Source organism: Sphaerodactylus townsendi, linkage group LG09 (assembly GCF_021028975.2).
Source record: "Sphaerodactylus townsendi isolate TG3544 linkage group LG09, MPM_Stown_v2.3, whole genome shotgun sequence".
Classification (NCBI taxonomy): Eukaryota; Metazoa; Chordata; class Lepidosauria; order Squamata; family Sphaerodactylidae; genus Sphaerodactylus; species Sphaerodactylus townsendi.
In genome coordinates, this window is record NC_059433.1 from 29,801,920 (window position 1) to 29,818,911 (window position 16,992).

The 16,992-nt window shown below is 39.4% G+C and overlaps 1 protein-coding gene across 3 annotated transcripts in view; it reads right to left on the reverse strand.

Moving 5' to 3' along the window:
- Positions 1–16,992, reverse strand: part of NFATC1 (nuclear factor of activated T cells 1) — a 171,497-nt gene that overhangs the window by 77,497 nt on the left and 77,008 nt on the right. For all 3 annotated transcript variants that reach the window (XM_048508238.1, XM_048508239.1, XM_048508237.1), the window contains exons 4-6: positions 15,167–15,369; positions 10,355–10,527; positions 9,084–9,224 (exon numbers count right to left, since the gene is read on the reverse strand). In XM_048508238.1, the coding sequence (XP_048364195.1) occupies positions 9,084–9,224; positions 10,355–10,527; positions 15,167–15,369 (517 nt within the window). The remainder of the gene's footprint in view (positions 1–9,083; positions 9,225–10,354; positions 10,528–15,166; positions 15,370–16,992) is intronic.

Below are 16,992 nucleotides of genomic sequence, written 5' to 3' on the forward strand. Positions count from 1 at the left end.
CTACTTCACACCTGTGAAATGTCTTGAGGAAGCTCAAAACTGTGGGCAATTATTTATGCTGTTAAATGCAATGGAAGTTCCTTGGAGTTCCAACTCTCAGGTTATTGTCAAACTCAAATTCTGTGCAGCTGACGTCGAAAACACAGAGAGGTGAAGGAGAAAGCAAGCCCACAGAGTAAATCCCTTCATAGTTCAGACTGGTGAGCAGAAGCTATTATAGAGTTCAAGCAAGAACACCTGATTCCCTCCGACGTATTGGTGCTGGACTACCTTGGCTGACAAGTTTCATTTCTTGAGGTACTTTTAACTGGACACAGCTGCAGGTTCGGATCCTTTCAAAAGCTATATGCAGCTAGGCTGGTCTGAAATAGGTAGCCTTTTTAATTTCAATGAAGAGACACCATTTGTTTTTTCTTGCTAGGGTTCGACCTGTCACCAAGGAACTTTTAGGGTTGCCAGGCTCCCACTTTGGGCCCCCTTTCCCTGGTGCCATCCAGCTGGCCAGCAGTAGTCTTAGGCATTTTCCGGATGGACAAAATATCCCAGGAGGGAACTGGGATCACACATACCAGGATGTTTCTATCTTGGTTTCTCCCTCCTTTCGACAGCCTGTCAGCGTGTTCAGGCTGGGAGGAAGAACTTGCACAGCCCCCAGTTTAGTTTCATTTTCCTTGCCGATGTTGCCGCACATGCATGAATTGTCCCATTTTTCTGACATTCTGATTGGCTGCAGGCAGCGAGGCAGGAAAAATAAACCAGTCCATCTCCCGTGGTGTTTGCATGGGAGTGGGATCGGCAGTTTTTTAAAAAGAACTGCCGATTTTATTGTTTTTTGAAAGGATAAGGAAAATCTCACGGGGCGGGCCCAAGTTAGACCCGGAAGCCATGCGGAAGTCATGGCCAAACGAGGAAGTTTCACCTTTTTATCCCAGGATATATTGTCTGTGGGGAAAATGCCTTAATGGACTTAAAATGTGGCTTATACCTCGATGGCATGGCACTTATGGAAGTGACATCCTCACTTCAATGATGTAGAGGGAGACACTCTGTTATTTGGACAAAACTGTATGGTAAAACAGCTTCTACCATAGAGCCTCTCCCTTGATGGCATTGACAGGATGACTTCACTTCTGGAAGTGATGTCATCATGCTGGCAACATCAAGGCTTAGGCCTCATATTAAGCCAGATAAGACCCGCTTCCCCACTAATTGCCAGGAAGTACCTGACAACCTTAAGTACTTTGTATCCACTTGCCTGCCAAAATTATACACAGGAATGCTGGCAAGAACAGGGTTTAATATCATGACCCAAACCATCTTTTCCTCACCTCTTTGCCTCTTTTTATTTTGTAACACTCAGTCTGATTAAGTGTTCTTGGTCAACTTAAAAACTTGATTTGTGTCATTTTGGTTGATTCTAACAGAAGGTATTATGTGGACTGTACTGTCTGGATTCAAGTCTTTCTAATCACCCAGAATTCCCTGTAGCTTTCATTTTCCTAGACCAAAGCAATATAGCCACTAAGCCAATGACATCCACATGGGCAATGATATCCCCGCCTACCAAGACCCACTGTGAGGCCAGAAACACACATCTTATGGGTCTTTAAACACCAACACACCTATTGTGGCATTAACTTTGATAGGCAATAGCCTATTTTATCAGATTAATACGAATTCAGACTGTATCAGCCACACGCTTGCTGCACAGTAAACTCACGCAGCAGACAGCAAATGTTCTAGTTCTTTCATAACCCGCTTGAACTCCATGATCTTTGCACACTGGATTTTCAAAAAAAGAATGTGTTACCCACAGTAAATTAATAAAATCAGCATAATACTATATTTGATGAAGACTATATATCTAGGTCACCCTGTTCTGGATGGCCCAGACTAGCCTGATCTTGCCAGATTGGAAGTTAACCAGTTCTGGTTAGTACTTGCATGGGAGACCACCAGTGTCCAGGGTTGCTACAGAGGTAGGCAATGGCAAATAATCTATGAATGTCTCTTAATGAATGTCTCTTGAAAACTCTACAGATTGCCATAAGTAAGCTGTGACTTGATGGCACTTTCCATTACCCAAGGCCCAGCTCATGTGTGATTGAAGGGCATGTCAAAAACCTTTATTCAGTGTCTTCAAGGGGTTTATTTTTGCAATGGTTTTAGCTTGATATACACAATAACTTACAATCATAAAATAATTTGACAAAATGTAAATAGGAAAGTCCCTGATCAGTTTCCAGTCTAAGCAGCATATCTAAAGATGAGGAAAAAGGGTTGTTTGATGTATGGTAAATACAGTGTATTAGCAGACATTTGAATATTTAGTAGAGGGGAATCCTGCACACATACTCTTATTATGAGCAAACTCAATTTGCATGACTCCACAAATCACCATTTAGCTAAAAGTTCATCAGTGCATCTGGTTGCAGAAGTTGCACATATAAAACACAAGTGTGCATACAGCCTTTAAAAAAACAACTTTTTGGTCCAGGACAAAAAAGTTTAAAATTGAAAAGAAACCCTAAATTAAATTCCATCAGATAAGCCTCAATAATGTGCATCAACTGTGTCCCATCTTCTGTTTTTCTTATGCTGTGCAGCTAGAAAAGAAATGTGTTGATATTTCCAACCAGATACGTCATAACTACTGTATGTATGTGACAGGACTCCACTGAGCAATGATTCCATCATCTGATGAAACGCTCTGCTAAAGATATCTGGTTTTGGTAAGTGGCCAGAAACCCCTTTGTACACCAATACCACTCCAGGAAATAGGTACAAGTGACCTTCACATCAACTCTTGTGCTCTGAACCCATACGCTTCTCATGTTTCTAGCCCCTCTCGTTGGCACAAACTTTCAGGCCTGTTGAAAAGGATCAGGAAACCAGCAGAAAACAGCCCACCAGAAAATGAAATTGGTGTAACACAGTTTGACAGAAGCAGACACAGAAAACATTATGCTAAAGGCATGCGACAGGGACATTCTGCCACTCATTTTATTATGTGAACTACAACTTGACTATCGGCCTGAAACTTGACCCTTTGTTGGCCAGTTGCCCCTCAAACTGCTGCTGGCAGTGGAAAGACCAATGGAAAGATCTCTGAGAATGTAAGATCTTTTACCAAATGGAGTTCAGCCAAGAGTCTGCTCACTAGTCCACGTCTCATCTCATCAAAACAGGACGCTAAACCTTAAGCCTTCAAACACAGCAGTGCAAATGAAATATCTACAGTAGTATAGTCCATATCCAAGGACCATTAAAGTATCTGAGGAGCAAGTGGCTTTGTGATTTTTTTAAAATCGGGAATGCTTTTAATGAACCTTTCCCTCAGAATTATTCTTGGGGGGAAAACGAAACCAACAAATAATTAAATTGATTGATGTGTGGATAATTTAAGTGGCTCAAATTTGAGGGCTTTCTTCCAATTCTTTACTAGAGCTATAGAAAATATATTACAACTTTCCCGATAGTACAATAGAACAGAACTTTACAAACTAGATTTTCCATTAAAACTTGCAAGATGAAACACAAACAGTTCTGGAATATACTTAACAGGGGAACGTTGCTACTCCTGAGGCAAACTTAAAATGCCTTCCCCACAAACAATTGTACTTGAAATCTTTTAGTTAACTAACCTAGCATCAACATACTCATTAAAAAGTAAAAATATCTATCCAGAAGAAGGAAACACTCAGGTAAGAAACAAAAGCTACTGAAATCATAGAATAAATATGATTAACTACTATTTGAGAGAGGCTCGGAGAATAATTGAGTGGGGTTTCTTTATTCAGGTACAAAATGGTAATATAAGATGTCAGGCATGACTGAGCAAAAGCAGGCCAATGTCCTGTATAAAGGCTAATGTACTGGGAACAAGAATGGAACGTACAAGAAAGTTTAAACTGTTTTTTAATATATCGTAAACTGCTCTGAGGATCAATATAACCAAAAAGCAGGATATAAGACTACTAGTTTAATTAAGGAGTCTATTCAATAATCTTGAACAATATATTTAAGAAAGTATGAACTGATACTATTGCACGAAAAGATTTATTATTCACCTTGCACTATTTTGATCAATAAATAAATTAAAATCCTTATTTTGAAAAGGACATTACTTCTATTTTTCACCAAATAGCTTGATTCAAAGGGTGAATGCATATACTTTATTTGGGTGGGATCCAAGGGTCCAACCCTTCACCTAGCAGAACAGAGACCTTCACTTGGCTACCATACTGCCTCTAAGGGTTTCCCGTCCTCCAGGAGGAAGTTAGTGGGCTGTATCAGAAGGGGGGATTCTATTCTAGAACTTGGATCTCACTCTATATATTGTAATGATGACTGCCACCTAATTGCTATAGTGTGTTACATGGCCATCCCCCTCACTAAATATGCTAAGAAATTACCTGAAACTAAAGGGTAAGTTTTGCCAAGTATATCACATGCTTACTAACTGCTCAAACTGATTCTGTGAACTCATATGTTAAACATGCTTAGCCAGCATACACATGCTTAAAGGAGGGGATACAAAGTCCTACAATAGGGCAACATAATAAGTTACTGACCATCATTTAGAGGCACGTTATATTAATAGAAATGTCCCAACATAACATGGGTTGGTTTCTGACAAGACTCCTATGGTTTCTCAAAGATTATTCTATTAAACTGGATCTAAAAGATTATCTAAGTCTAAGAATTTATTGCACAGATGTGCTCTGATTAATTTTTTTTTCCTGGTTATTTTAAATCTGGCCCCTAAATTCTGTGGTTTCTTTAAAAGCACGTTTCATTGAGAAAACAGTATCCCCATATCTTTGAACTTCACTCTCTCTTTCTCTCAGCCAATCCAGTTAAAGTTAGCTTTGAAGATGAGGTCTCCCAAAAAGAATCTTGTTACGGCTCCTGAACACTTCTGAACCTCTTGAACGCTGGTAAAGAAATGCACCCAAAACTAAAATGGTAATGTAAATTTGGGGGGGGGGGGGGAGAGAAATGGATAAACCTAGATCACTTTCTGTGGAAACAGAAATTTCTCCCAATCAAAATGATTTGTAAGGAAAGCTTGGAATTAAGAAGCCTGAATGTTTAAAAATATAGCTGGCATCTTCATTTTCATAACTACTATGACTGAATGACTTGGATAAACATTTAATATTGACTTTCGCCACTGGAAAATATAGCCTGATGTGCAAGCAATAAACAGTTGACAAAAATCCCTTGAAGTACAGACTTACTTCAACACTGTACTTTTTCAAAACAGCACTATGAATGTCTGGGGAAATGATAGTATGCTTCTGAAGAGACCAGAGACTTCTCTAGCAAATACAGTAATCTTTACCAGTGTTCTTCATGCTGTATACACATTAATTATGATTACAGATCCCCCCACTTTCACACATTTTCCTTCAAAATTTTAAGAAAATTATCCTGCCACCTATACTTTTCATGTAGTACCCATCTAGAGAATTCCAGACTGTATTAGCTCTTCAGATTTCTTTTAATTCTTACTAAAATACAGTGATGAAAGAAGTACACTGGAAGCTTATAATCTCTGCTTCTGATTTCTACTTCAGGAATGGACTTGATCATTTTTAGGGATTCCCTCTGATATGAATCATTGTTAGCAAAGGCAATTGACCCTCCCTCCTCTCATGAAAGGATAATGCTATTCCTCCAGAGATCACAATGGCTGAAAGCTAACCTCTGAAGCAGAAATAGCTCTGGGTTTGTAAGAAAAAAGTTCCATGAACTAGGAGTAAGTAGAATGTAATTCTGCTGAATATAACCAGAAAATACCATATTTTAACAGATAATGTTAACTAATCTTGGCCAGCGGTATGGTGCATTGGGTAGAAAGTCAGAATAATGACTTGCAATCTTTACTCCAACTTCACTCTACACAAACCCTCACAATAGCTGTTGTGCTTATAGAATCATAGAGTTGGAAGGGACCACAAGAGTCATCCAGTCCAACCCCCTGCCATGCTGGAATACACAATCAAAGCACTCCTAACAGATGGCCATCCAGCCTCTATTCGAAAACCTCCAAAGAACGAGACTCCACCACACACTGAGGCAGTGTATTCCACTCATCCTGCATCTGCCCCCACACACTGATTCTCTATGCAAACCTCCCTGCTGGATTCACACTTGAAATTAAATTTGGGCAGCCAGCTGAGACACTTCATGTGCATCTCTGAAACTGCAATGCCCTTTTATATGACAATCAGAAGAAACTGCCTTACTCAGCAAAACTGTTTGAACCTTGAAGGTATCGTGCACAGCTAAGGACAGTCACAGATTACATAGAGGAACAGCAATCTTTTGGGAACTCAGTGAATGTTGGGGGTTAAATTGTCATGATTATCAAAGCCTTCCTTTGAATGGCTGAGAGAAGTTAAGTGCTTGAGAATTTCAGGAGACAGCTTAAAGTTCAGTGGGTTTTGACAAGCAGCTGTGGAATTTCTGGTTTGTGCCAGCGCCACGGAAACCCTTTCCAAAACAAGAAACCTTTAAAAAAATTGCTCCTCCTCCTTGGCTCTCACCTTCACTGACTGTCCTTTTTCACACACAGTTATCTATTCTAGCCACGTTCTGATCTGGATCTTATTTATTTAACTCCATATCCCTCTAGCAGGCTCAAATAAAAATGGCAGATAGATCTGATCTGGCCAGGAATCAAGTATTTTTACATCCGTCTGTCTCCTTGAAGTTTTGTGTGGGGGACACAGTACCTCACTACAGGCATAGGAATTTAAACTTACAAAAAATCATAGGCAAACAAAAAGACTTTTCTTCCTTACTGGTTATGTAATATTTTGACTCCTGAAGATACATGTCTGTATGCACAGACTGTGCAGACACAAATTAATTTTTATCCATGAGCATCGAATGAATTAACAAGGTTATGCACTCATTATGTTTACTATCTTTAATATATTGATGATCATTTACATACTGACATTAATACATTCATTGCAAAAAAAATCTAACATGAAACATTTTCCTCAGAAATGATATTAACATTGTTAAGATTGAAATGAATCAATGAAAATGACCAACCCCAAAAAAGAAACTTATATCCTCAGTTTTTAAAAGTACTACTGAAAGAGCATAGATGCTATACTCTGTTTCACATAAAGATGTCAGTAGATTGTATATTCCTTCACCCCAAAAGAAAGAATGCTGGACTTTCTTGGATGTTGTAGAATTCTCCGCCTGAGTCCTAGAGCCTGCCTAGCCCTGCTCCCCTCATCCCCTCATCCGTTTGAAAATAAAAATACATTTTAGCACAAATGCTCTTGTATCAAAGTACCATATTCAATAATGCACAAAAAATGGTTTTGACAAAGGTGGTGCGCAAAAATGAATGCTAATTCTCATATTTGTTTGGGACTATCTTCTAACGTGGAAACATACAATTTTCTCAACCGCTGTACCTCAACTGACTGAACTAACATCTCTATGTGAAACAGAGTATAGCATCTATGATGTCAAACTATACTGCTTTTTATTTATTATTTTTATCAAATTAGTTGACATTGTTCTCATTTGCTTCATTTTACCTTTAGAAGAAAACTGTACCCTTTAGGCTCAGAGGTGCATGACATATGAGGGTTTTGAACCTGGATCTTCCTGCTCCCTGTCATATATCCTACATTATTGTTACTTCTGTGACTGAAATTATTTGCATAAATCTATCAGGTGATGTTGTAAACATCACGTATCAGTATATTATAATGTACAGCAGCATTCATCAGAAAGATTCTCACAGTACAGGACCACAGTCTTACGTAGCCAAGCTCCAAGAATGACAAAGATGTACCAATTGGCATTGACTTCCTGTATTTGCACAATAACATGCTGCAAACCCCCTGCTGTTTCACCTGAGCAACATCTCTGGTGCCAGCTCTATCGTCCTATCTACTCAAGGAGCAGTATTACAGGATCTAACGAAACCAGCTATACCATCAGGGCTTGCCTACTGGCACATCCTACCTACTTGCAACAATACCTTTCAAGACAATCAGGTCAGTCTTTGCAGCTCAGCCCTCAGCAAAAGAACACTTCAGTCTTTCAAGACACTTCCCAGTTGACCTCAAAATCACCAATAAAGGCTGGCTTTAAAGAGAAACTGATAGCCAGGATTTACTGGCAAATTCTGTTCTATTCAGTTCAGCCTCTATTGGATTCTCCTTCCCACTAGGAAAAACACAACAGAAACTTGTACGATCTTAGGAATTAACGGATTCCTTGTCACTTCAGCTTTTTGTGGGCTAGAGCCCACTTGATCTGACTCCTGGGAGGTTTAAGATACAATAAATCTGTTAAACTTCAAGGTGACTCAAGACTCCTTTTAGTTTCTGAGGCAAACATCTACCTCACTGGTCTTGGCCACTGTGGAAATGGTTCCTTTTTTAATTTTCTGGCTGGCAGCCCTGTTGCTCTGCAGTAGAATAGCAAGCTTTAAGGCTAGTAGCCCCTTAAAAATCAACAAGATTTCAAGGCTATAAGCTTTCGAGAGTCAAAGGGGAGCAGAAAGCATGCAAGAGTCAAAGCAGATATCTCACAAAGGAAGCTTTGACTCTTGCATGCTTTCTGCTCCCCTTTAGTTTCAATTAGTATAGCAAGAAAGATAACATTACCTGTTACAAATGGGTCACTCTGTTCTTATCTTGTACCTGGATATGTTATTATTTGACTTTGCAGAAATATGAAAGGCCACTGCAGCCCTTTGCATATCAGAACCTTTTGGGCCAGCTGCTTTCCAAATTTCCTTCTGTACTCATTTATGTATCTTTCTGCCAACCCAGGATGACTTTCCGCACAGACATTTTAAAACACTTTGAAGCTGTTACTGATAAGGCTGTTACTGTTGCTTCTGAAACAACAGCAAATAAATACGCAGGACGAGGAAGAATGGCTTTTACGACAGTGCAGTCTATCATTTTAAAAATATATTTATATTTTGCGTTACTGGTAATCTACCTTTCTCAGAGGCTCAAGGTGGATATTATCCTGGCATTAAAGGCACATGCATATGCACTAATTTTTAGGACCAGAGTTTTAAATACCTGGAGCTTTTTCCACAAAAATTACTTTGGAGTCTTGAAGAAAGTTGTGTCCACTCAGGATCATTTTTTTCCCGCCCATCACATGATAGCTATCAACACTTTGCTTCTCCACCAAAGGCAGTTCCTGAGCAGATCTCTGAGCTGATTGAATCAAAAAGAAAAAATCACAATCAAAACAAAATAAACGCCTCTCTCCACACATACACACACATACATACGAAGAGTGCCCTAGAAAATATACACTTTCATACCATGTATGAAGAATGGGGACTATACTATATTCTGTGTGAGGTATACTTGAAGAAGAATGGGGATAACTTGTGTTATATCACGTCTAATAGCACCAAACAATGTTTATAGCACTGTTAAATCATATTCTGATAACGTTTTTGAATTATTACTGAACTACAGCATTGAAAGGTAGACAAAATCAATCTTACTTGAGGTAAATCGTCAATAGTGTGAACCCTAAAACAATTTTACCTATTCTTCACACTATAATGTAATACAAGTACATTCAGCACAGTTTGGAAGAAATTGTGCTACGTTTATCTTTTGTCTTTAGCCCTTCTATCACAGTATTTAAGATTTATGAAATATTAACCCATAGTCACATTACTGTAAAGTAGTTATATGGAATCTGGCAGCCCTGTTTATAAAAGATATTTCAGTGATCTATTTCTTTCACATACTCCTTCCAGCCAAGTTTTTTGGCAGCTCTTCTAGAGCCAAACTAAACATTACGCTCTGCACAAGTTTGCCACAGCAACTGGCAGTCATACTTCAGCAACAAGTTTCCAGGGGCAACTTCTGTATAAAGATTCAGCCCGGGGCCTGATTTGGGTCAGGATCACAGCACAGGTGGAGGGGCTTCTGCATTCTCTGGCACCATTTTCAGGAGGTGAAACAGCTTGTGGCCAAGCTGTTAGGCTTCCAAAATGATGTGGAGGGGAGGGGAGGAGAGGAGACAAGGGCTAAAGTCAAGTAGGAGTTGCCACTGGGAAACTGAAACTAGCCACCAGTCCCCACTGGCAACTTGTGTAAAGCATAATATGGAGTTTTTTTTCCAGCTGCAGTGTGGCTAGGAAAAAAGAAAGTGAGGGAGGAGAGGGGGATATTGGGTAACAGTAGAGCAAGTGGTATGAAAAAGGAGCATGCAGACTCCATTTCTGTGCTGCACCTCTGCTGCCCCAAAGGAGAGTAACCAATGAATTTCAGGAAGATTTATGGACAATACACGATATCATATTGACACTGAATACAGTACTTACAGCATTCAATTGGGTTAGATGCTACTTGCAGAGAAAGAGTTCTCCCGTTGGGCTGGGGAATGTGAACACGGAAGACCAGACGAACGCGGGTGTTCTTCCTTCCAATATCAGTTTCTCCTTTCCTCAGTTCAATGTCTGAATTTCTAAGTTTCAGTATTCCAGCACAGTCAATGCTGATTCAAAAAAAAAAAGCTTTTAAACTTATATACATAATCTTACAGAATAACAAATTTTCAGACTGTCTGCATATCTGCCATATCTTTAGAACATCACAGGTGCTTTGAAAAAGATATAAGAAATCCCACACAGATCCATTAGCAGAACTAGATTCTGTTTAACCCCAACCCCCCAAAATCTGGGCATCAGGTTTTGATGCAACACACACTGTACACTTGCCAGAAGCACAGTTACTGATGAGGGTCACACATGAACCCTCACTGATTCTCCATCAACAATTATTTTAGCACTTCCTTCTAAAGTTCACAGAATTGTGTAGAGGAACAGTTAGTTGCAAGGCAGCTGTTTCACAATATCTTATCATTTATCACTTATTTGGATACAGCAGCAAATAATCCGGAGCGTTTTTCTGTTCACCCCTCTGGAAGTAGCCAGAAAACTAAGTAAAATCCTAAAATAGATGTTTACAGGGTTAGACCTTTGTGCGATTAATCTTTATGGCACTTCTTGGACAAATGGAAAGATTTTCTCGCTAGCACTGTAGCCAAGGATCTCTTATGGTGATCACGAGAAGTTTTGAGACCATTTCATAAATATTTATTATTACTGGATGCAGTTCTTACTACTGTAATCAGTTCTACAGACATCAATATATGGTTGGGATTTAAGAAATTATTTAAGAGTAGGGGAATTTACAGCAGTTGGGTAACAATCAGCTCAGTTTTGAGATTAAAGATTATGGATTGAATTCAAACCCAGTAACATTTTCAAATACAAAAGCTTTTTATAAGGAAATGGCATCAGTAACTAGCAAGTATTTCTTGTTTTCATTTAAAGGCCCTCCAAACCTACTAATCTGATCTGCAACAACAAAATGTCACTGGAAAATTCATGACACCCCCAAAACTGAAAATATAATTTACTCAACACAGTTTGACTGTTCTAGCTATTGGTCATAGTCTACAATATAGCACAAGTTCTGGCTGCTGGGTGAATCCCAGCCAAACATTTATTTAAAACCAGATTTTAAAAATGACTGCAGTACAATGTATTCTATGTGGAAAAACAAATCCAGCGCAATATGTTGCTAACTCCAAAATAAAGCCACTTTAGAAAACGCCTCCATGTTACAGTTTGTAAATTAAAATCTGTTTTCATCCAATTACTCAGAAGGCATCTGCTGCATGATGGGAGCAAATGTGCATTGCTGCAAGCACAGATGCATTTCCTCAAGCCTCGCTTTATTTATTTATTTATTTATTTATTTATTTATTTATTTATTAATTCGGCTTTTATACCGCCCGATCCCCGAAGGGCTCCGCAGCAAGTGAGACCACTTCTAGCACAAATTTAATTTTGCTTTGCAGTGAGTGGGCAGATTTTCCAGACCTCTTCCCTCCTCCCACAGCCAGCCCACCTAATCTCACCCTACCCCCAGTCCCTCACACTACTTTGCATGTTTTCCCCTCTTAAATTTGATTATTGCTACAGTAATAGAAGGGAGGCTTATATGGGATCTTATAAACTCTGCCCTTGGTCACCAAAACTGCTATCAGTTTAAATCATTTATGGACTTCCATCTCTAAGGTCTGCTAAGCCACTCTTGGCTATACAGGTTTTATCAAATAGCTAAACTAATTTCCGCTAGCCTGATTATGATGACATTACTTGCAAAGCTCCGCCTGTGTCTTCAAAGCATGTCAGCAAATTGCATTGAAAGACAGGCAGAGAAATCAAAAGCTGTGATGGAGATTGCATAAATTTAGAAGACAAAGAGAAATACGCAGGGTGAGAAAAAAGATCCCGGTTCAGCAACATCCATAACTGATTATACTAACACAGACCCTGCACGGTGTAGTAATTAGAGCAGTGGTCTCTAATCTGGAGTAACCAGTTTGATTCTCCTCTCTTCCATATAAGCGGCGGACTCTGATCTGGTGAACCCATCCCTCCACATGAAGCCTGCTGGGAGACCTTGAGCTAGTCAGTTTTCTTATAGCTCTCTCAGCCCCACCTACTCACAGGGTGTCACTTGTAGGGGAGGGGAGGAGAGAAGGGCTTCTTTCATAAATATTTATGAAATGGTCTCAAGGCTGCTTTGAGATTCCTTACAGGAGAGAAAAGCGGGGTATAAATCTGAACTCTTCTCTCCTTTTGTAGTTCCTAACTTCAGTTTTGCTTGTTAATGTTCAGAATGAAAATGGAATGTTTTCATCATTTAAGATAATTATATGGGAATTCTGATGATGTAACAGAGATCACTGTGCATGTCCAAGCAAGGTCATAACCTCTGGGTAGGATTATTAAGAGAAAACTGCTCTTAACATAACCCAGAGCACAAAAGGCTTTAACAATAAGGGAACACCTACACTCCAGCCCTCACCCCATAGCCAGAGATACTAAAGCCACATTCACAGCAAACCTTACATAAATGCCAAACCTGTGGAATGTTTGATTACAATTTATTGTAGACATTAATATGATATTCTTATCACAATTTATAGTGTCTGGCTCAGAACCCTACATGGCTTTTAAATAACAGAACACTTAGAAAAATTTCACTACCTTTCCCCACTTTCAGTCTCAAGAACCTACATAATTTATGTAAGTGGCCACCTTGACAACTTCATGACATGCCCAAATTCAACATGTGAATTGTTGCGTTTTCACACCAGGGGAAGTTACACCTGTTGAATCTTTGTCAGAAAAAAAAATCAGACACTCTATCTGTATATAAAAGTGCTATTAAACATCACACTTATGAGTTATGAAGAAGATGTATGATGCAAGCTTGCCAAAGACAAGAAAACAGTGGTCTGACTTTACTAACTGGGAAGACGGCTGGCCATATGCTCCATTTGTATAAATTGACTGCATGCCATCGACGGTCATGGAGTAAAGCCAATTTCCACATACATTTTCAACTAGCATTTGGCACGACAGTTCTACTATAAAGTATCGACTACAGTCAGACCTGTCTCTGTCTTGGTTTTCTGAAAAAGTTAGCTGCTGTGGTGGCAGAAGAGAGTCAGGTCAGACATTACTAAGTGTGGCGCTGGGCTCCAAACTAACTTGGGACAGTGCACAGATGCATCCATCTAGAGTCCTATTTAAAGAGCTGGCAACAGCCATTTGGACCAGATGCAACACAGCGGTGACACATAAAACTCTTACTGAGCACAGAAATGAGTAGGGTTTGAGATAACACACACACATCCTTAAGTACATGCACATTGGATTTCAGTTGAAAGGTAGAAGAGCAAAAAGTCATTTGCTCAACAAACTACTGTGGCAGCTAGGTTAACACGAGCTTCAGTTTTGCATAGGATTAAGGTGTTCACTGCCACAAATCCAAGGAATTCCCATTGTAAATGTAATACTGAGCAGCAGTCAAAATAGCATCAAAATTGAGTACTTTATAGTGACTTTATAGGGACTTTTCTAACTATCCTGCCCTTTAAAGGTCTTGATGAATTAACTGTGTCAATATACGTGTAATGATTCAAATGGCTTGGGAAAGGACTCAACGCATTTGATTAATCGGGGTATTCAAGTACGTAGCAGTGCTGTTTTTACTGGGCTAGGCTGGTTGACATATGATGAACTTCAGGGAGAAGGTCCAGTCAAAATTATGTCAGCCAATGAGACTTGCTCCCCAGAAAGCATATTTAGAATTGCAGCCTCAGATTCCCTAGGGGGTTCTGGTTATTATGCATAGGAACTATAATTGTAATGTCAATCTCACCACCTTCATCCAGTTTGCTAGATTGCTCTTGTTGTCTTGTCCATTAGATTCTAAAGACCACAATTGAGTTATTCACTTGGGCTCATTCCAAATGGGCCAAAAACAGTGGTGTGAAAACGGTGTAAAAGGGTTTAAAACGGTGTAAAAGGGTTTATACCGTTTTCACACCGTTTTCACACCACTGTTTTTGGTCCATGCGGAATCAGCCTAAGTGTCTTCAGTGTGGTGTTCACTTGGTGCCTTCAGTTAAACTCCGTGCTTCTGCTTCCAATCTCCCTCTGGTACAGTGCAGCCTAATCTTATTCTTCTTAACTGTTCTCCAGTTCCAAATATTGCACAGATTATTAAAATTGGTCAACAGAAGTTTTTTTTAATAACAATATCCTGGCAACAGAATAAGGAAGTGGGGTCTTGGTTGCTTGGGCCTAAATCTCCCTAAATTTTCCCTAATATGCACTGCTTCACAGACACACAGATTTCAAACACACACCTCTACTTTTTCCACTTATTAGGAGAGTTCCAATAGGATAGATTTCATGTTGAACTGCCTATAGGAATTAGATGGTGTCAGGTTAATAACCTAAAAGCAGGAGCTGAGGTGGAAGATATTTACAGCGCTGTAACTGATCTACTCATTTTAAATGGCAAAGAAGCACACCGATTGAAGCTCTAGAGGAAAAACAATCAGTTGACCCAAGTAAGTATTTGCATAATGTACATGGACATGAAAACAATTACATGCAAGCCACCTAGAAAAGCTGTGGAAAATTTCCTACCCAGAAAGATCTTGTATAGGATGGGGGTGGAGGGGAGAATGTAGCATTAGTTTACAATATTAAGGGCAGACTGAAAGGACAATACAGCTACACACAGGAAGATTTGGGCCTTACATTGCTCTCATGTTGTTTTCAGGTAGAAGTGGAATTTCCAAGACTTTAGTGTTAGAAAGTATGGTTTCGTGGCTGGTAGTAGAAACGGTTTTCCCAGTGATCCGGTGAACCTGGTAGAAAGCGTGGGGTCGCAGCAGGCGGTCGTCTGCAGTACCAATGAACAGCTGTAGCGTGAGCGGTTCACTTTCTAAGTAACCGTGTAGCTGGCAAGAGAACAGAAAGAATGCCTACTAAGCACTGTACGTATAAACTGCAAGGAATCTATTAAATTTTTTTTTATAAGCAAGGGAGTCTAATTTAAGGAGAAAAACGTAGTGACAGGTGCTGTTAGGCCCCCCCTCCCTGCTTCTTTGGTAACATAATATTGGAACAATAAAAAGGTACACTCAGAGAATGTCTCATTATACCAGATGACCTCAGGCATTTCAGTCCAAGATCGGCTTTGAACTGCCCAGCTTCACACATTCAGACATTTCATATAACAGCTTTCTATGAAAAATGGGTTAACAACAATCGCGTCTGTGTTCCTCCAAAAAAGTCAATACAGCGGGGCTGTAGAAACGAGACCCTAGTTTCACCATTTGCTTCTTTCACTATCTTTTAATCATGTATTTTTAGGGGGGGGGGTCAAAATCTTAGAAGCAGCATAACATTTTTTTAATGATGGAAAAAATATTCAAGCTGACACAAAATTTTCACTTTTTTGGAGACTGAATAGGCAGGCTTTTTACATTATTCTAGACCTTCATCATAAAACCAAGGAATATTTTTAATGCGATCTAACGCGAAGACTCCCATATGAATTCTAGAAGCACAGTATGTACAGACTGATGTCAAGCTGCAACTATTTCATTTCAGGACCTGTTGATCTTACTCACCTGATTCATCTTTCACTTTCAGGAAAACAAAAGCTTTAGATTGTAGTTTGTACGCCAGTAACACACAAGATGCTTAAACGTAAGAAATCAGAGAAGATTGGAAGAGGCAGGGAAGGAAAACCTCAGCTAAGTAGTTCAATCTGTGGTACTGTCTGGCTACCTCTTGGCAAGTCATACAACAGGCAAGATGTCTAATGTGCGCACGCCACTAAAACCCTGCCCAAGTTTCTGCAAAACATATTGCATGCAAAAATCCCATTATATCTGGCACAACTGGTGCTCCTTCCATGTGCAATTTGTGAGAAGAGATGGTTAGCAAAACTGGCAAATGCACAATTAAAATAAATAACTAAATAAATGCTAAATAACTGAATAAATGCTAAATAAATGCTAAGAAGTACTGCCTTAATGGACAAACCTTCCAGAATGTGAACATGGGTGCTACATGGGGGGGGGGGGGGGGGGATCCAAACACAAAATCCATGTAAGACCATGTGGGTTTTCCACACAGCCCAGAAAATCCACAACAGGTAGTCTGTGTTAAGATCAATCAAATCACACAAGACAATATAACTAATTAACTTTTTTTAAACCCACCAAACAGGATATACCAGGCCTTTCAACTCACACCATTATTTCTTAAATTGCCAAGGAAGTACTTTTTATATCAAGAAAGCAGTAGACTAAAGTGGGTGATATGAGGAGGTCAATGAAAATGGATTATCACTCAGATTAGGCCTCCTAACAAAACACTTCAAGAAGTATTTTCACATACATACCCATGAAATATCACACACAAGGTCTGTTTGTATTACTGTATGAATCTTTAAGGAACCTGTTCTTCTCACACATAATACTGTGGATTTAAGGGTGTCATTTACCCTGCCCCCAATTCCGTTGCCCACTGCCATTCTAGCAGAAGCATGAAAATTCACAAATATTCAATGC